Source organism: Danio rerio, chromosome 7 (assembly GCF_052040795.2).
Source record: "Danio rerio strain M-AB ecotype USA chromosome 7, GRCz13ab, whole genome shotgun sequence".
NCBI classification, from domain to species: Eukaryota; Metazoa; Chordata; class Actinopteri; order Cypriniformes; family Danionidae; genus Danio; species Danio rerio.
In genome coordinates, this window is record NC_141027.1 from 15,202,501 (window position 1) to 15,223,865 (window position 21,365).

General features: G+C 35.6%; 1 protein-coding gene across 1 annotated transcript in view; it reads right to left on the reverse strand.

Moving 5' to 3' along the window:
- Positions 1-3,530: 3,530 nt before the first annotated feature.
- Positions 3,531-21,365, reverse strand: part of si:dkey-172h23.2 — a 34,275-nt gene continuing 16,440 nt past the window's right edge. Inside the window, 4 exon segments of the mRNA NM_200799.1 lie at positions 3,531-3,813; positions 8,099-8,386; positions 14,184-14,340; positions 20,298-20,341. Of these exon segments, the coding sequence (NP_957093.1) occupies positions 3,626-3,813; positions 8,099-8,386; positions 14,184-14,340; positions 20,298-20,330 (666 nt within the window). The 5' untranslated portion in view covers positions 20,331-20,341 and the 3' untranslated portion in view covers positions 3,531-3,625.

Sequence of the window (21,365 nt, forward strand, 5' to 3'; positions counted from 1 at the left end):
TAACCTCAAAATTAAGTGATTGTTTGCTTAAAACAAGCAAAATTATTTGCCAACGGGGTAAGAAAAATGACCTTAATAAGATAAAATCTCAAACAGAAGTCTTCAGCATCAGTTCATTTTCTCATGCCATTTTCTTGTCTCGTCTTGATGGAAAATTTTTTAGATATTTAAACTGGAAACGAGACAAAATGATGAAGCAAGAAAAGTTTTCTGCAGTGCAGCTTTACTTGACAACAGATGGCACAATAAAGGATTAGTGAAAGGTGAGTGAATAAAAATGTCTTTAGTCTTGCAATGCAAAATAACTAAACCACCGCTGCTTTACTGCTGTTATTAACTCTTTCACTGCTGAGTTTATAAGATTCTTTCTGGCCCGGGAGTCCGTTTTTTTAGACCATTGACCTTAGCGCCCTATCATACACCCGGCGCAGTGGGGCGCAAGATGCAGCGCAATAGTCTTTTGGTAGTTTCAGCTTGGCGCAAGAGTCGTTTTGAGGCGTTGCGCTACACTGTCTAAATAGCAAATGCATTAGCTCTCATTTGTGCGTCCATAGGCGTTCTGGTCTAAAAGGAAGGCGTTCTGAGGCGGACCGCTGGTGCGTTGCTATTTTGAGAAACTATAATAGATTTTTCATTAGACCAAAACTAACCCGGTCTAAACTCCAGCGCAGAGTTGCGCCTCTCTTACGCACTGCTTAATACGCACAAGAGAGGAATAGGCAAATATCTTTACATATGAAAAAATGTAAATATTAGGGATATATATAGGATATAATAAGAATAGATATAGAATATAAATATAAAGGATTAAAATATTACAAAACATATTATTTTCTAGCCTACATAAATATGAAAAATCACTGCTTTTATGTCTTCTTCATCTCGGGAGGCTTTTTCAGTTCATTCATAACAATTTGCTTTTGTATAATGTTATTATTATTAGCAGTATTATTTATTATATCCATATGTATATTTGTTTTATTAAAAACTAGCTTAGATTTGCCCACCTGTCAGGTTTTAGACCATATGGTGCACAGCATGTGTTTTATGATATAACTCAGGTTTTTGACCACACTTGGTAATTATTGTTCATTTATTCGTTTGCTGGAAATTAGAACTGAATTAAGAAATAGTTTTGAAACGAATATTTGCGCTTAACAAACAAAAGTATTTATTTATAGACTAATTGATGTCTGTGCGTAAAGGTTTCCCTATCCAAGAGCGAAAGTGAAAGTGATCCATTATCTCTCATTCTCACGCAGTAGATGCTCTGTTTAACAGTTTTCTGTTAAAAAACTGTCAACTGTTTGCTTGTGAAATGCTCATTTTTTCCACTTAGACTTACTTTGCGTCCTGTAAATAGCGAATGCGCTCTTGGCGCGACGCAGCTGACTCTTAAAGGGGATGGGAGATGAGACTCTAATTGGTTTATTCTCAAAACACACCTATAACTCATTAAGAAAATAAACTCAACCCTTTTAGCCCATGCGCCTTGGCGCAAAGCAGGCTTTCCCGTCCGTAAATTAGCAAAAATGCGTTCTGACACGCCCTGAAAGTGTTTGCGCCCTGCGTTTTGCGCTCTACGCATGGACCGTCAAAATAGAGCCCTTAATGTTTTTGTGGCGACGCATCATGTTTGTCATGTGACAAACACAATGATGTATGACAGATGTGTCCATTTTATTTAGTTTTTTTCTCTGTTAATTCTACATATTTACATGTTTGCTCGTCATGTCATCAACTACCTGATATTCTAATTCACATAAACATGCAAATGATTGTAATCTGTAAGGTGAGATGGACGTCTCCAGGTTTACTTGATTATTTAAGAGACTTCGTTTGTTCACCATTCATTCACTTTCCTTCGGCTTAGTCCCTTTATTCATCAGGGGTTGCCACAGCGGAATGAAACACCAACTCATCCAGCATATGTTTTACACAGCAGATGCCCTTCCAGCTGCAACCCAACACTGGGAAACACCCATAAACACTCATTCACTCACATACACTTCAGGCCATTGGATTGTGGGGCAAACTGGAGCACCTGGAGAAAACCCACAACAACACGGGGAGAACATGCATAACCCACATAGAAATGCCAATGAGCCACAGTGTCACCGTTTACCAAACAAGTATATCTATTTGGATTTGCATTGTAAACCATAAATAAGAGTTGAAAAGTTATTATTTTTCATGCATGCTTTTAGGTTATTAAACTCTCAAAATCAATCTACGTGAATCCACAGATTTGCATTACAAATATCTGCGTAGAAATAGCAAAAAAATATCCACAGATTCTGTGTGGCCCTGACAATGGCCCCTCATTGTACACAGTTCATTTCCTTTAATTCATGCAAAAAGCATCATGGCATGTAGGGAAAAGGTGGGTAATGGAAAGGATATTTTAAGCAGGATGTTTCAACGGTAGAAGCTCCTCTGTGTCAAAAGCTCAAGGCTAAGTGGATTTTACATAAAGGTGATCTATTATGCCCCTTTTTAAAAAAATGTCAAATAGGTCTCTGATGTCCCTAGAGTGTGTATGAAGTTTCAACTCAAAATACCTCACAAATAATTTCTTAGAACTCTTTAAACTGCGCCTTTTAGACTTCGATCCAAATTGTCCTGTTTTGGTGACTGTGGCATTAAATTTAAATGAGATGTGCTCTTTTCTAAAGAGGGCGAGCTAAAATCACCTGTGTGTCAGCATAGTGGTAGATTCAAAACTATGGAAGTCCTAAGAGCCCATGCATTTTTTTCTCTCGACTTAATTTTCTTGTAATGTCAACATAATAAAAAGTTGTTTTCTAGTAATCACAACTTTTTTTTTCTTTTTTCTTTATGTATTAATAATAATAAGGCAAGGCAAGTTTATTTATATAGCACATTTCATACACAATGGTAATTTAAAGTGCTTTACATAAACATAAACAGGATTTATTATGATTAAAACAGATAAAAAATAACAGATTATAATTGGTAAAAAAGGTTTTAAAATAATGAAAAAGAAAAGAAAGACAGATTTATTATTATTATTATTTATACCTGTCCAATGTAGGACCAGATGACCTTTTGTTTTCTGCTTATTTCAAGTAGATACCCTAGACATGTTTTGTTATGTCGAGATCACGAGAAAAAAAGAGAGAAAATATTTCAATGCAAAACAGCCCTAACATTATCTGTGAAAAACTGAAAATGTTAAAAGATTACATTTATAATGTCATTATCTTAAATACATTATCTTCAACAGGTACAGCATGAAAACTCTAAAAGTGGATGGCTACTTCTCACTTAGGGCGGTCTATGCTAATAAGGTAGAGATTGTCACTAAAGGGTTTGGCTTTCCCCCTCTGATGACATGTACAAATTGAGAATGTCAATCAAAGTGTTTCTCTATCTAAGAGTTAACACATTTGTACCATAAGAGGCTGGCTATATTTACACACTGTAAAAACACAAGTGTTTAACCCCCCTATAAAAGTGATGCTTGCATAATGGGTCACCTTTAAAACTTTTATTTATTTATTTATTTGTACTTTTTCTGAACAACTACAACAACAAAAGAAATCTGAACAAGAAATGGGAAGCACTGATGTGTGCATTGTGAGTTTAGATGTAGGAGTGTTCCTCACATGTTAAAGAGCTCCAGCAGTGCTGTATGTCCTCGACTATGGGCGATCAGCACCGGTGTGTCCCCCTGTCTGTTACGCAGGCTGAGGGCCTCTCGGGCTCCGGGCTGCTTGAGGAGAAATCTGGCCACTTTTGAAAGCCCACGGCGAGCGGCAAAATGAAGGAGCGTCTCTTGAGGATCCATTCCTGAAACACAAAATTTACAGCAGGGAAAATAAGTATTAAACACGTCGTGTTTCTTCCTAGGAATAATATTTCTAAAGGAGCTGTTGACATGAAATTGAACAAGATTTTGGTAAAAGCCCAAACAATATAAACATAATAAAATAAAACAAAACAATCTGAAAAATTAGTAATGTATAATAACAATGAAATGACGCAAGGAGAAAGTGCTGAACTACTGAAATGTATTTATTACTTTATATAAAAGACTTTTTTGGTGATGGCAGCTTAAAGACGCCTCTCATTTAGAGAATGAAGTCACATGCATTGCTCAGGTGTGAGATTTACTTCAAAAGAGTGTAAAAATGTTGATGGTTCTGTGGGTCTCGTCTTTCAATTCTAATCTTTATATGTATGATCTATTGGATTCAAGTCAGGGGATTGGCTGGGCCAATCTACAGCTTGATGTTCTTTCTCTGAAAGAATTTGAATTTCCTTGGCTGTTTTTTGGATTCTTGTCTTGCTAAAATGTCCCCCCTGGTTTCATCTTTATCATCCTGCTAATGTAAATGTTGGACTGAAGCAGCTAATATTCATTTACAATGAGAAAGGGCAGAGGGTTGCTGAAGAACTACTGAAAATTTTCAGCTGCAGTCTGGGATTTCACTGCCTGTCTGCACTTCCCTTTCTTCATATGTTCAATACATTTTCCCATGCATCTTTTCATTTTATAACACATAACTTCATTTGTAAACTATTTAGATTTGTTTTCTGCATTTCAGGTTTCAAGTCGACGGCTCCATTAGAAATATGTTTTCTGAAAAAATAATGACGTGTTCAATACATATTTTCCCTGTTATATTTCAAGACAAGATCTATTTCTATCAAAAGGATGTGTGGAAACAAGACACTGGGAGACACACTCTTGCACTTACACACACACATACACTACAGGCAATTTAGCTTACCCAATTCACCTATACCGCATGTCTTTGGACTGTGAGGAAAACTAGAGCACCCGGAGAAAACCCACGCGAACACAAAGAGAACATGCAAACTCCACATTGAAATGCCAACTGACAAAACCGGGACTTGTACCAGTGACCTTCTAGCTGTAAGGCGACAGCGATAAGCACAGAGCCACCGTGTGCTGGACATCTGCTGGATAAGTTGGCGGTTCATTCCGCTGTGGCGAACCCTGATTAATAAAAGGACTAAGCCGATCAGAAAATGAATGAATTAATAAATATTACAAAGTTAGATTAAATATATTGTATTATATTAATTATTTTTCATAAATTATATTATATTTATCATTATTTTATTTTTGAAGTAATTTTATTAATATATTATAATATTTATATATGTTATATTATAAAGTTATGTTAATTATTTTGTATTCATTATATTATGCTGTTTTAAATATTTTATAATTAATTACATTATATTAATCATGTTATTTTATTTTAAAACTATATTATATTATATTATATTATATATTATATTATATTATATTATATTATATTATATTATATTATATTATATATTATATTATATTATATTATATTATATTATATTACATTATATTACAAATTAATAACAAAATATGTTTCCAACTGATATTTATTTCAAATAAAAATAGCACAAGAACAACTGTCAAGTATAATAATTCACGCCACGGGTTGTTTAAGACGAGGCCAAAGAGAACAGAACAACCAGTGCAAAAACAATTCTGACTAATTAAACATTTAAAAAGATCTGACAACAGTCATTATCCTCAAACTGTAAGTGACCCGTCAGCCGTCATGAACCCAAAACAACCATTCTGATAACTTGGAGCCGGATCTGGAATGTCATTTAGGGACGTCTGTTTGGCTGCAAATGCAAGCTCTAAAATAATCCAGAACATTCTCTTCTAAACTTGTAATGATACCCAAAAAAAGAATGAAAAATTACAAATAGAGGCACAAGACATTATAGGCCAAGATTAGCTTGAAACGTGTCCACAAATAAGAATCCATTAGCTTTCTAAAATATAACAGCATGTATTCTAATAGTAAAACAAGTGTAACATCACATTAAATATGGCTGTTTTTTTTCTTGATTTTGTAGAATGTTACAAATCAATGTCATACAGTAAGTGTAATCAAGGCTAATACTAATGCTTAGACGCCCCCTACAGGGCCAACCACACTACTGTTAATACACTGTAATCTAATGGGCATGCATGTTGTATGTAATGTACTAAATAACGAATAGTAAGATGGCATCTCTGATTGCCCATTATATGTATAAGCTCTCCAAATATTTGTAATTGGTTGTAATGCTAACCACTGTAAATGTACATCATGAAAAGTAATTGAATAGCATACAATTAGTTTTTCTGGCAATAACCAAAACATATTTAGTTTAATTGTGCAAATGTATTTTAGTGACAGCTTCACATAAAAAATCCATATTAAAAAAAGTCAAATTCAATATTATTTTCATTTTATTTTAGGCATGTTTGGGCGAGACCCATACACTCTCACATGCACACACATAAACTACGGCCAATATAATTTATTCAATTCACCTGTAGCGCATGTCTTTGGACTGTGGGGCAAACCAGAGCACCCGGAGGAATCCCATGCAAACACGGGGAGAACATGCAAACTCCACACTGAAACGCCAACAGACAAAACTGGGACTCGTACCAGTCACCTTCTTGCTGTGAGGCGACAGCGGGAAGCACTGAGCCACCAAGTAGTATCTGTGTCTGTTTTAGACTGATGTATTAGATGAACACTTTGTTAGGGCGGTATAACAGCACCCCTCCGCTCTTATCAAGGCAGCGCCACCAGCATTTTAGCTGTCCAATTGCCCGCTCTACACCTGCGAAAATGGGCATCATTGTATCTGCGCTCTTGGTCAGATTGTGGGTTGTTGAGGAGGGTTAACAGGCACATCTTTAATGGACATCTTTAACGGTCTTCTGATATGTAGTTATATAATTACGCTCAATAAAATAAAATAAAATAAAACAAAATAAAATAAACTTAGCTGGAATAATATCTTTAAATACATCACTCACCAAAAAGCCACCCAACACACACCCTGCCACCTTGGAGCCTCCTCGCTGTCTCCCTTTCCAAATTTGGACCCAACTCAGCACAGAGCTTCAAGAGGATAGCTCTTGGAAATCTGAAACGGCTAATAAGCCAGTTTCCTTTCAGATTCGACCATTGACAATGTCCTCTAATAAGGCCAACACTGCCATTCCCATAGACAAATGACTGTACACATTTGCAAATGGTTTTATATGTTCTATATCACATAACTGATAAATTTATTTATATATATATATATATATATATATATATATATATATATATATATATATATATATATATATATATATATATATATATATAGTGTCAATTAACCTGTTTTATCAATTATAAATTAATAGCAATGTGTATCACATGTGTTGGTGTGATACTTTGTAGTGTGTAGTTTAACATAATTGCCTCTAGGATTCGCCTATGGAAATAAAACAAACACACACAAGAAATACACGTACTTCAGACATAAAGTTGGCGCAGACCAACGCACATTCTCACGTTAATTTCATCGTTAGTAAATCCAAACGTGAGCGTGAAACCTGACGTATGCAAAGTTTTTGTGCATACGCAGCGTTGATACATGAGGCCCCGAGTGGGCAAGTGCGCGCTACTTCATATTTGCTTGCACTAGTCGTGCACCTCCATTGGAAATAACAGGCTTAGCCAACCACATTTTAATAAAACTATAGCGGTTCAAACCAAACTTTTTTCATCAATATTGACAACAATGTACCATCAATACCAATACCAATACTGTTTTATCACCCAGCCCTATGAGCAACTACTAATGATGACTGTCTTGTTCCAAAGTGTAAGACCTCCTTTCCTCTTTTTTTTTCTCTGTTAAGGGAACCAAATTGTGGAATGCCTAAAATTAGAAAGTAAATGTAAAGTAAATGTTTTAGTGGGGTACTTTTAGTCTATTATTAGTTTGTTTGATTATGCTGCCTTTGCTTTTGCCTTACAGTTATTTTATGTAAAGAATTATAATGTTGTGTATATGTAATATTTTATTTTCATTTAATTTTTTATTTATAAAGTCAAGTCTCCCTTGGACAAGCGTTGCTAATTAGCAAGTCTGTTAAAACACTTAAACAAATGCATTTGGTTTGTCCAGTGTAATTATGATGTCCATGGCAAATAAACAAATAAATAAAAATCACCAGCACAGATCTAACCACTAGCCTCCTCCAGGCCTCACTCACGTGTGTTATTTCCAATCAGGCTCCATCCAGGGGGCAGCGTGAGGTGTTTGAGGGCCAGGGAAAGACTCAGGTCCAGCTTTTCACACTCCTGCAGGGGGATCTGATGCTCGTCCAGTAGTAGAGCCTCTTCTAGGATGCCCGTCTGCCCCACCGCACTCACCAAGAACTGGGCCATGTCGAAGGCCAAGTCCTGCACGAAGACCAAAGGCTCGGTGGCCAGAGAATGAACCAAACCGTCCGGCCCAGTGGAGAACAGGGTGACCAGCACTGATTCACAGCAGTTATGAGCTGCAAAGAGCAAAGAAAAAAAACACATCAGGAATTCAGTCGAACACACATAAGACAATAACTGATGTGGATAACTGACGAGAAGTGGAAAAGAACAAAAAAAAACATACACAATCATATATTTAACCCTCTACCAAATGCATTATTACAAATCTATAAAAAGAATATTTGACTTTTATTTTTCTTAGAATGGCTTAACTTGAAGAGACGTAAAGAGAAATACTTTATGACATGTTGCCATATGGCAACAACGTCCAACAGTGGAAGTAACTTAGAAATTTCTAATTTAGAATTTTCCTTTTAATTAATAATTTTGTTGTTTGAAATTATGTAATTGGTGTTGCAGTTGTAACGTTCCCTTGCAGAACGTATTTTGGATAAGTGTGTGCGTTCGTTTGTATGTGGGTGTGTCGTTTCATGCATGTGTTACAGGTACGAACGGCATTGGAGGATCCGCATTTCGTGCTGATGACGTTGGCCGCTGACGCTGGGTTTGCGCCACCAATCGCTGGTTGGCGTAGCGATTAAAAGCCGAGCCCAAACTGCAATGGCGATCTCTCTCTATCTCTCTCTCTCTCTCTCTTACCTTCTCGCCACTTCTCGCTCTTATTCTTTCTGTGGGTCTCTGTGAGGACAGTCTCTCTTGCGAGGGCTAGTCTGAGAGAATGTGTTTTGCTTGTTTAATGCTCTTGTCTAAAGTTTGCGATTTAATAATGCTTGTGAAATTGTCCAGTTAACTGACATGTTTGAGTGATGCCTCGGAGAGGTGTAGGAGTGAGTAAGTCGCGCGATATACATATACAACACTCAGATTGATATTTTGTATTAGTTCATTAGGTTCAGGAGAATGTGCTGTTTTCTGTATGTTTTGTTTTTAGTTAGAGCAGTTTAGTTAAGACGTTTGGTACGTTGAAGATGTTTCTTTTCATGCTTTTCTTTTCATATTAATTTAGATTGGTGAAAACAGTTATTGAGTTTTGTTATATTTATTTCTTTGATTTAAGCACATTCAACTACTTCCTCTCCCCCCAGGTAATTCATTATTTAATCATTGTAAATATTTTTCTTTCACTGTATAATATATTTTCACTGGTTTTCATTGGATATATGGGCAATAAATAATTGCAGTGATTATTTGATTCAGTTTATTTCTTTCTCCATCCGCTTGTCACACACATTAAACTAATGTATGTTATGTCATCTACTCCGTTTAATATTAACATCTAAAAGGACGTAACAGTATTATAAGCTTTAACACAGAAATTATAAGTAAGTAAGTAAGTAAGTAAGTAAGTAAATAAGTAAGCAAGTAAGTAATGTGTATTTATAAAGCGCATTTATTGTGTATGGCCTTACACCCAAAGCGATTCACAATCATGCAGGGGGTCTCTCCACTCCACCATTAGTGTGCAGCATCCACTTGGATGGTGCGATGGCAGCCAGAGGACAATAGCGCCAGTGCGCTCACCACATGCCAACTATTGGTGGAGTGGAGAGACCGTGATAGAGCCAGTTCATTGGACGGGGATGACTGGGAGGCCATGATTGGTAGGGGCCAATGGAGGGAATTTTTAAGAAGTGGGAATCCCGAGTCACTGCAATTGTTTTTTTGGGGGTCACAGGCTGAAAAGTTTGGGAACTCCAGTTGTTGGTGAACAATTAATCAGTGCAAGTTAATGCATGTCAATGAAAAAAGTCATCTTCAATCAAAGTCTTGCTTCTGCGTCTGTCTCTGTTGACATCAGTTCGATGAATTCAGCCACAATATTCTTAACCTCATCCTTCTAACCATTCATTTTCTACAAGGGAATGATGCGCAAAAACAAAGCCCTGCCCCCTATTCATGATTCATTTTCAGTCAGAAGCATATCAACATTCAAAAAAAGTCTCATGAAATTCCTGTTCATGATAACTTCAAAGATTATAAAACTAAATAAGCAACTAATTAAAACTATTACAGTACCTCAGTGATTCTACAAAAGCACCGTCTCTGTAATCCCCTCCATCAGCAGATCATCCTCTTCACTGACTGCTAAGACATTACACCTGACACTAAACACATCACTACAGTAAACATTGCTGTGCTCAACTTCATTCATTCAAGCAGAGCGAACGAATCCATAGAGAGCGTTCGCTTCAGTGACCAAACAGACAATTAAACTACACAGCATCCAAAAATTGGCACCATTTAACAAGATATAAGGTTAATGCATATATATATTCTCAAATACGAGCTGCAAACACACAGCTGATCAGTTTGGCCACCGAAGTCTTTCAGAATATGAGATGCACCGTGTTTACTTTGACTCAGTCCACTTTTGAGTCTTTAATAGGATTACCAAGCATACGTGTTATATTGATTGGAGCAATACTGCCACCTTGTGCAGATAAAATTATCCATATAAAGAGTACATAAGCATCTAATTTACAGCTGAAGTCAGAATTATTAGCCCTCCAGTAAAATTTTAATTATTTTATATTTTTCCCCAATTGCTGTAAAACGGAGAGAAGACTTCTACACATTATAGTTTTACAAACAAATTTCTAATAACTGATTACGTTTATCTTTGCCATGACGACAGTACATAATATTTTACTATATATTTTAAGATACTAGTATTAAAAGTGGAATTTAAAGGTTTAACCCTTAAAGACCGAGACAGCCGCCCGCGGCTAAAAATAAGTATTGCTCTTAAATGTTTAATAACTTTTGATCCGCTGATCCGATCCATACAATTCAAAGATTGGCATAAAGAAGAGAATCTTAGCTTTCCATCGCTGTATCACATTACATTCACGGACTTTCAGAGGCTCCGGAATCAGTGTGGTTACGTCATCAAATTTTGACAACGCTGATTTGACAAAGGAACGCTCGTCACTTGTCTCTCCGGACAAACCAGACATGATATATGGATGTATTGTCCCTCCTCCATGCCCAGATTGGTTCAAACTCGCTCTATCTCAACCAATAAGCATAGGTTTCGCTTTGTGAACCAACAATCAGCTATTTGAACAACACGGAATGAGAGATAGGCTGCACATTTACGCGCGGCTAAATAAAACGCTAAAAAAAAAGTTTTGCATGAAATAATTCTCATACTAAGTACTTTTGCATGCACAACAGCACAAAAACATGACAAAACAGTGACACAGCAAAGACGAAGTGCTGCTCTTTTCGAAGTGCTGTTGTTTTCAAAGGACGCAAATAAAGGTTGGGCTGTTTGTCTGCATTGCACGCGAACCATATACATATCCGCAGACAACCATATCCATGCTGGCACATAAAACCTAAGGATGGTCCATATTGAATCTAGTTTAGTTATGTAACTATTTATAGTATAGTAAATATTTATATCTATTTTATTTACTGAGGATTTGCACCATGTTTATTTGGACTTTGACGCATTATTTATTATTTTCTTATTTTATATTTATTATTATGAGGGGTGTTGTTTATGGTAACTAAAAATATATTATTTGGAAAAAAGTCAAATTTGCTTCAGTGTTCTGTTATTTTGTAACATTTTTTTTCTGTTTAGTTCATTCCCAGAAGTTTTGGGCAAATACATTGTCAGTAAATAAATGCATTTTTTCCCCCCATTGAAAAACGCCTTGGAATAACATTGAAATAAATTGCTATAACTTGCTCAGGGAATGGTGGATGTAGACAAAATTTATTTTGGAAGTATAAAACATCATAATATGTATTTCTAAAGAAAGAAAAACAAACTTCATAAGGTTTTGTTTGTAATAACTAGAAAATGCCACTTTTTTTAAAAATCGTTTCTGGAAAATTCTGGAATATTTTCTGTCTGTTCATATGTTTTTGGACCAAATAAAGTTTTAGACTGGACCTTTAAATGATACAGATTGAAACTACAGGTTCTCCTGTTTAAAATAATATATGACACTTGAGTCTGACTGCTAAAATAAAAATAAAACTGCTTTAAAAAAATAATAATAATATAGGCCCATTAGGTGCCCACAAAATACCTCTAGGTCTTTAAGGGTTAACTAGGTTAATTAGCTTAACTATTAACAATACTAAAAAATACTAAATAATAAAAAAAAATATTGCTTAAGGTGGCTAAAAATGAAAAACCTTTTTTAATATAAAAAAAAATTAAAACTGCTTTTATTCTAGCCAAAATAAAACAAATAAGTCTTGCTCCAGAAGAAGAAAAAAAATAAATTATATATATATATATTTATATATATATATATATATATATATATATATATATATATATATATATATATATATATATATATATATATACACACACACACACACACACACACTTATACAGTATGTGTGTGTGTGTGTGTGTGTGTGTGTGTGTGTGTGTGTGTGTGTGTGTGTGTGTGTGTGTATATGTATATATATATATATATACATATACACACACACACACTTATACAGTATGTGTGTGTGTGTGTGTGTGTGTGTGTGTGTGTGTGTGTGTGTGTGTGTGTGTGTGTGTGTGTGTGTGTGTGTGTGTGTGTGTGTGTGTATTAAAAACCCAAAACATAAATTCACATAGAAAGTATGTTAACATTATATTGAAACTTTCAATGATATTTTCCAGAACAACTGACCACAGAGTAATGGGATCAGAAAAATATTTATCTGTAAACATATTTTGTACTTTAAATGAGAAAAATAAATATGCGTTATGGATGTGACAAAAAAAATGTCTGTGGGTTTACAGTATACAACATACTTTGTAGAAATTCTGTAAATTAAACTGCATTACCCAAAAGAAACATTGCTAATCAAAAGAAGACATGGCTCACTATAAAACAAAAATTATTGGTTTTATTTTATTTAATATTTTCACAGTTATGAGGAAAAAGTGTCGTTATGGATGTGACATCTCTCTGTTATGGATGTGACAGATCTGTAATTGCCACTAGTGTGACTTTAGTAAATCAAATATTATAGTTTGAAAACACGGAAAGATGCATTTTTGAGTATTTCTAAAGTCCTGTAAAATATTTGCTGACCCAAAAAACCCAGAAAAGGTTTCGGTATTTTAGTGAAAACTTAAATTTTTTCATGGCAAGGTTGACATTTGCATGGAATCGCTCATATATAGCTGCCGTTTCAGCTGCAACCCATCACTGGGAAACACCCAAACATTCTCATTCACACATATATACTATGGACAATTTAGCTTACCCAATTCACCTATACCACATGTCTTTAGACTTGTGGGGGGAAAACACGCTAACGCGGGGAGAACATGCAAATACATACAGAAATGCCATAGATTTACATTTTTGGCTTTGCATATGCTTCTTCCTATTCCTTTTCAGACAAGTACAAGTTTAAATTGTTTTGTTTTCAGTTGTATTATTTCTTTTGCTTAATAATTATATTTAATTAGTTTAGTTTATTTATGACATGTTTGAAAAAAAAAAAGTTTACGATTTTTTTATTTCTTCAACCCACAATTCCCTAACACAGTGTTTCTTAACCACATTCCTTGAGGACTGCCAACACTGCATGTTTTGGATGTCTCCTTTGTCTGTCACACCCCATTACAGGTCTTTCATTTTGCTAATGAGCTGATCATCTGAATCATGTGAGCTTGATTAAAAAAACATCGAAAATGTGCATAACTGCTGGTCCTCCGAAACGTGGTTGAGAAACACTGCCCTAACAAACCTAATTTTGAGAAACCATATTCCAAAGGACAGGACACATTTCACAAAAAAACTTAATTAAAAAAAAACAGTGCTTAAAAGGTAACAGTAAGCATCAAATATTTCAAAGTCCCCATAACATGCTCACCTGGACACACAGCCTGAAGGGTGGCATGGTTGACCTTCAGTGTGCTGGTTATATGTGTCTGAGCGGAGCCGCTGAACAACAGGAAGAACAACACCTCGTCCTGTTCTCCTTCACAGAGCGTCTCATCACACAGATCAACTGTCAGAACACACTTGCCCTGACACACAATACAAAAACACAAGTTTCAGATACAAAAGAATGCACTTACGAATAACTTAATATGCTACTGGCACAAAATATAAAGTGACAAAGCCAATTATAAAAGAGGTTTGAATTAACATGACCATCTTGACCTTTAAACTTATAATGATAAAACATGATTTACTACACACAAGCACTGAATGAGTAAGTGTGCTAAAAGCAGGACAACAGAAGCTATTCTTGCTTCTAAATTCAAATATTTTAAGTCAAGAACTTAGTCAAACGCAATAAAAAAAATAAGTGAAGTTGTGGTTGCAACAGGATATGTTGGTCTGCAGAGATTAACACAGATAGGATTTAACAGCTCACGCCCTGATCTGCTCTCTTTCTGTCACACTAATACACACAATTAGAACTAATATTCAGACAAGTTTTTTTTATAAAGTTTGGTGCTTACTAGAGTGGTATAGATATACAGCCATGTTGTATCACTATGACTGCATTATTGTGGTAATCGCGCACAGAATGCATCATATTTTTTCTTCTGGAGAAAGTCTTGTTTTATTTTGTCTAGAATAAAAGCAGTTTCTATTTTTTAAAGCAATTTTATGGTCAATATTACTAGCCCCCTTGACCAATATATTTTTTGAATTGTCTACAGAATAAACCATCGTTATGCAATGATTTACCTAATTACTCTAACTTGCTGAGTAAAGGCTGGATCACACTGTGCGATTTTTTAAAATCCTGAAAAATTGTAGCCTGTCAGACTGCACGAACATGGCTCACATGTCACACTGTGAGGTCTCAGATATCATAAAGTCAGACTGAACGACAAGGAAGATGCGCCAAACACGAAAGAAAATGCCCCTGGAGTTCGACGTCATCCTCCCGTGACTTTCACTATCTCGCATTCTGAAATGATTCCTCACAGCAAATGTAAACAATCTGTAGCAATTTTGTGTACAGCGTGCCTCAATAATAAAACCAGGAAGAAAAAAAACATTTTTGTGTTTTCAAAAACATTTTTTATTGACATGTCCTGTGATCATTTGCCTGGATTGCGTCATCAAAGTCAGCACTTATATTTGGTTTTTGGATTGACACTCATCGCAGCTGTTGTCACACTGCAGGAAAGGGTCTGATATCCTCATCTGGGGAAAAATCTGATCGCAACAGGCATTAAGCGGCTGACTGTGAACTAGGGCTGCTCAAATTTTGGGAAAAATCATAATCACGATTATTTTGGTCATAATTGTAATCATATTTATTCACATTTGAAGTCAAAATTATTAGCACTCCTAAGAATTTTGTTAAAATAAATATTTCCCAAATGATGTTTAACAGAGCAAGGAATTTTAATAGTATTTCCTCTAATATATTTCTTCTGGAGAAAGGCTTATTTGTTTTGTTTTGGCTAGAATAAAAGCAGATTTAAATATTTTGAAACCTCAATATTAATAGCCCCTTTAGGCAATAAATATTTTTGATTGTCTGCAGAAGAAACTACTGTTATATAATGACTTGCCTAATTACCCTAATTAAGCTTTTAAATCACACTATGAATTTGAATTTTTGTATTTTAAAAAATATCTACTAAAATATTATGAGCTTAAAATTAATAAAATAAAATTAAGAAATAAAATTAATCGGTAATTAGAAATGAATGATTAAAACTATTATGTTCAGAAATCTTCTTTTCATTAAACGGAAATTGGGGGGAAAAGGTTGCTAATATTCAGGAGGGCTAATAATTCTGACTTCAACTGCATATATTATTTTCCTCCCTGCAAAGGAAAGAGAAATAAATACAATAAAATAAAAATATGAAACAAACTTTGCTTTTAGCATTTTCACCATAAGAAAAACACTTTAGCTACAAAAGTCTTCAGTCAAGAGCAAAGAGGGATTTTCTCGTTGTTTTATTAATCATGATAAAACAGGCGGCAGCTGTTGTGCTCTGTGACTTTAATGGTTTCGCTTTCACGTGTCTTTTGATTCTCAACTCGTTTGTTTATTACAAAATGAGGGTTAATATGAACAATCACTAAACACCGCGTTTTGACACCTATTTGACCATTAAAGTGCTTGCGTTAATGACTTTAGATGTGTGTGCTCTCTGCTCCTCACAATGTGCGAATGAGACCAAGTGCATACTGCATGCTTCTGACTGTCTGCGCGCCGCACACACATAAGCATGCGGTCTTTCGCGCTTTTAGGAGCAACAAGTGAGGACAACTGGACAGGAGATAGTAAATAATGAAATAAAAGTTTTTTCGATGAATGGTTTTTCATAATCGTTAGAAGCCATAATCGAAATCGAAATCTGATTTTCGATTAATTGCACAGCCCTACTGTGAACATGTCAAACCAACAATCAAAGATCACAGATTTTAGCATAGGATTTCAGGGATCTTTTAGGATTTCCCAAATTTGTCTCAGATAACAAAATCGTGGCTGTGAGCTGGGCTTTAACCCAATGATTTAAATTCCTTTAAAAACTACTTTAAGCTGAACAATAGTATGCTGACAAATATCAAGCAAAATATTATTTACTGTCATCATAGCAAAGATACAAGTGTGTTATTAAAATTGAGTTGTTAAAACCATTACATTTAGAAATCTTCTTTCTGTTCAGCAGAAATTGATGGGGAAAAAACACAGGGGGACTAATAATCCACTATATTATGGTGTGCACACTAGACGTGTCTAGCACAAATAAAATTTACTTCACAACAGACGGAACAGACGGATTCATGTCATGGGCAGGGTTTCTGTCTGCCCGGTGACTCCGGTTTTTGTTGCTAAATTGCCAATATGGATTTTATAGAGCAAATAGCTGTGATTATGTGCTTTAGGAAGGCTGATAAACAGCGAAGACTTATTTGGCGTTGTGTCTGAGTGCACTAGATCCTTTCAGAGGTGCACCCAGCTGTGTGAGTCCACAAACTCCTCCAGAAACTGTACCTGGATGGTGGCTGCTTTCAGCTGTGCTTTAGACTGAGCCAAGCCCAGTTTGATGAGCTGTTCTCCGGTGTTGGCAAGAGGATTTCCCCTGGGAAACCACCAACACGCACTACGTCATAATCACGCCCCTCCTGATTGGTTAACAAGGCCTGAATGTCCTAAATGTAACAGGGCTAAAGTTCAGATTTTTCAACTCGATTGATTCATGCTCAATTCGCGTCGCCTCATTCACGCAAATCACACCATTCGTGCCGCATCTTCGCGCAAATCGTGCCACAGTATGTCTACTCGCATCTTTGCATTGACTTAACATGTAAATCACGCGTGCTTGACGCTTCATCCGTGTCTGGTGTGAACGCATCATTAAGAGTTTCAATGGAGCATGTTTCATTATACAAGCATGACTGACAAAAATGTCAGAAATCTGAGCGGCATATTAGTGACTCCTGAAATAATCTCAGCAGAGGAAAGATGTCTATGGGAATAAAGGGACAATAAAGGGCGTCACACATGCTTCTGTCCTCAAAACCATCAGCATTGTTTCCATTTATCTCAGAGCTCTGGATAATCTAATATGGTTTCAGCAGTTAATTACAGACATTAACACAATGATAAGTGTCTTTGAAGCCTCATCGGATTTCACGGCAGTGGAGGGAAAATCCCTTTTCTTTGTTGACTGTATTCTGTACGTGAGATGGGCTTCTTGTGATAGTAACTCAATCCGGTCACACATCCTTCTCGCTGCTTGACTCGTTTTCTGATCTTGTAAGGTGCTGACAGTCACATTCCCCTTTGGGATCTAGGAGATGTATCCCTTGGAAGTGTTCAAATGAGGGTCACCAGTCTCCTGAATGAGAATTTGATAGACTTTTTGAGATTTGTATTGAAGGCGGCTGAAAGGACGACTGACTGTGAGATTGAGTTCTCATTATGTTATTGTGGCGTGTGTGCACGTATGTGTGAGGGTAAAATACATCCTTTTTTTTTTTTTTTTTTTTTTAAGATTTATTTTTGGCCTTTTTTGCCTTTATTAGATAGGACAGTATTTAGACAGGAAGCAAAGTTGGAGAGAGAGAGGGGGTAGGGTAGGGAAATGTCCTCGAGCCGGGATTTGATCTCGGGACGCCCTGACGTGCTACTGCACCATGTGTCGACGCGCTAACCACTAGGCTATTGCGCCAACTTAAATACATCCTTTTATCTCAGCTTAGCCGAGCAGAAATAACTGAAAGTAAGCCATTTGTTGGCTGACTGTATCATACATTTTTTTTAATGCCATGTCTCATGGCAAAAACAATTAAACTGATACCCAAAACTCATACAAAACAACTGATTCAACCAAAAGGGAAAATTCTGTGATTATTTACTCTCCCCAAAACACATTTTTGATTTCTGTTAAAAACAAACTATAATATTTTAAAGACAGCTGGCACACTTGTAACCACTGTCTTCTATAGAATTTGTTTTTCATACCATGGGTGTAAAAAGTTAGCAGTTTTCAGCTTTTTTTTTCTTCTTTTTTGTTCAACAGAAAATAAATTAACTCAAAGGTTTGGAACTGCTTAAGAGAGGAAACATTTTCATTTTAAGGTCAACTATTCCTTTAAGAAAATACCAAATTTAATAAAAAAGAGCAAACAAATAGGGCTGTGCAATCAATCGAAATTCAATGTTTCGATGGACTCTTTTCACAAGCTCGTTATGAGGCATTTAACGGTCATCAGCATCTTAAATCCTTTTAAGTTTTTAATATTTTTAGTCAAAAAAAACGTATGAACATTTGTGTATACTATCTTTGCTTAAATTACAAAAAACTAATGACCGCTTATGTGAGGTGTTTTCAATTCAGCTTCTATGGGACGAGACAGTAGATTTGACATTGTTCTCTCCTCTGTTTGCCAGTCAGTCTAACACAATTCTGAAAGTCTTTATAACATCATCATGGAGTTTTTTTTAAATATTTGAGCAAATAAGATTGTAAAATATATATTTGTTGTATTCTCCCATTCACTGTGCTCTAAGTTTTCCCAACTATGACGACTTCCGCTACTGAGAATCCGGGTGTATTATTATTATTATTATTATATAAATGATTTAAATAAATGATTTTTTATCCGATTAATCGAAAAAATAATCGACAGATTAATCCATTAATAAAGTAATCGTTAGTTGCAGTCCTACTAATGATACCAAAATGCTATTGGAGTTAATGCTATCAAAAAATTATATTGATGTCAATGCTATTGAAATGCTACTGATGCTAATGCTATTGAAACGCTACTGATGCTAATGATATTAAAATGCTACTGGTGTCAATGCTATCAAAAACGCTATAATGCTAATGATATCAAAAATGCCACTGATGCTATTGATATCAAAAATGCTACTAATACCAAAATGCTATTGGAGTTAATGCTATCAAAAAATTATATTGATGTCAATGCTATTGAAATGCTACTGATGCTAATGCTATTGAAACGCTACTGATGCTAATGATATTAAAATGCTACTGGTGTCAATGCTATCAAAAATGCTATTGATGCAAATACTATCAAAAAATGCCACTGATGCTAATGATATCAAAAAATGCTACTGATGCTAATGCTGCCAAAAATGCTACGGATGCTAATGATACCAAAAATGCTATTGATGCTAATGATGCCAAAAATGCTACTGATACCAAAAATGCTACTGATGCTAATGCTATTCATGCTAATGCAATCAGGCCAAAATGATTTGTTTTAAATGATTGAAACAGCTTGCTAAAGCGGAACTTTCAAGAAAAATTCAAAACCCCTTTGACTAACATTTGTTCATGGCCTTTACATAGCACGCATGTGTGGCTCTGAGACATTGCTTTGAGTATATTGGCGCCTTAACACTTCACTTGAAATTCAACTGAACATACACACTGTTTTCAAAGCAAGACATGCATTTCACCTTAATGGTTTCAACAGAGAAAATAAAGCTGAAGAATACATAATAATCAGCATGGAAGATACTTACATATAACGGGGCTTGACAGGGACTAAGTTTCATGACTCTGCACACTGCAAAAAAGAAAATAAAGTGAGTTCAATGCAAATTAACAGCCAGAAGTCAAACAAAGATCAGCTCAAGCGGAACACTTCAGAACTGATATTAAAAGGAGGTTTATGGCTCGATACGTTTGAGCATGAAAATAGCCTCAGCAAATGTGGAACTAATTCAAATTAGCTGACAATACAACAGCTGTTTATTAAATGGCACTACAGGCCTAGAACATAATCATGAGAGTGAGTCACACCTTCAGTCTAAATGAGTGCCAGACGTGTTAAAATACACTGCTTATTCCGAGGCCTGTATTTAGAGGAAACTAAGTGCGTGGTGAATCGCACGAAAAACGACTTCACTCAAATTCACTCAAAAAAGCGTTATATTCTGGACCTTTTGAATGACTACAATGTATTGATGTGTTATGTTAATAATCACTTAAATGTGACTGATTTGAATTTATTTTATGGTCTGCTGAAATTCTGGACTCTGATTGGCTGGAAGTTGTGCATTAAAGTCTGCATGAACTGCATGAAGTCTGCATGAATATTAATTGAGAAAAAATCGGGGGCGTGACTTGTTTTTTCCACTGCGAGCTGATTGGATTTAATAAAGTAGGCATTTTAATTACAAAGATCGGGAAAAGGGTTTCGGCAGAGTTATGACAACCTAACAGACACCTCCTCCTCACCATTTCAGTTTGTTGTCAAAACTGACAGCTAGAGGGGTGTGGTTAAGTATGTTGGCCACACCCAATATCTCAGACAGATGCAATCTGACAACTTTAGATTAGAAGGGCAAACTTTTTTTTTCTTAATGACACCCACACATGAATTGGTTAAGTTTTGATCACAGTTTGATATAAACACAAACATTATTAATAGTAACCATAGCAAAATAAGCGAAGGCTGCATCCTTCAAAAGATTTTAAGAGCATTTGCGTCAACATGGAGCAATGAAGGCTGTGTAGGCTTGTCTAATAAATCGAACTATTTTCTTTTAAAAAATGCTCTTTTCCTAGAATGAATTGTTAAGTTTTGT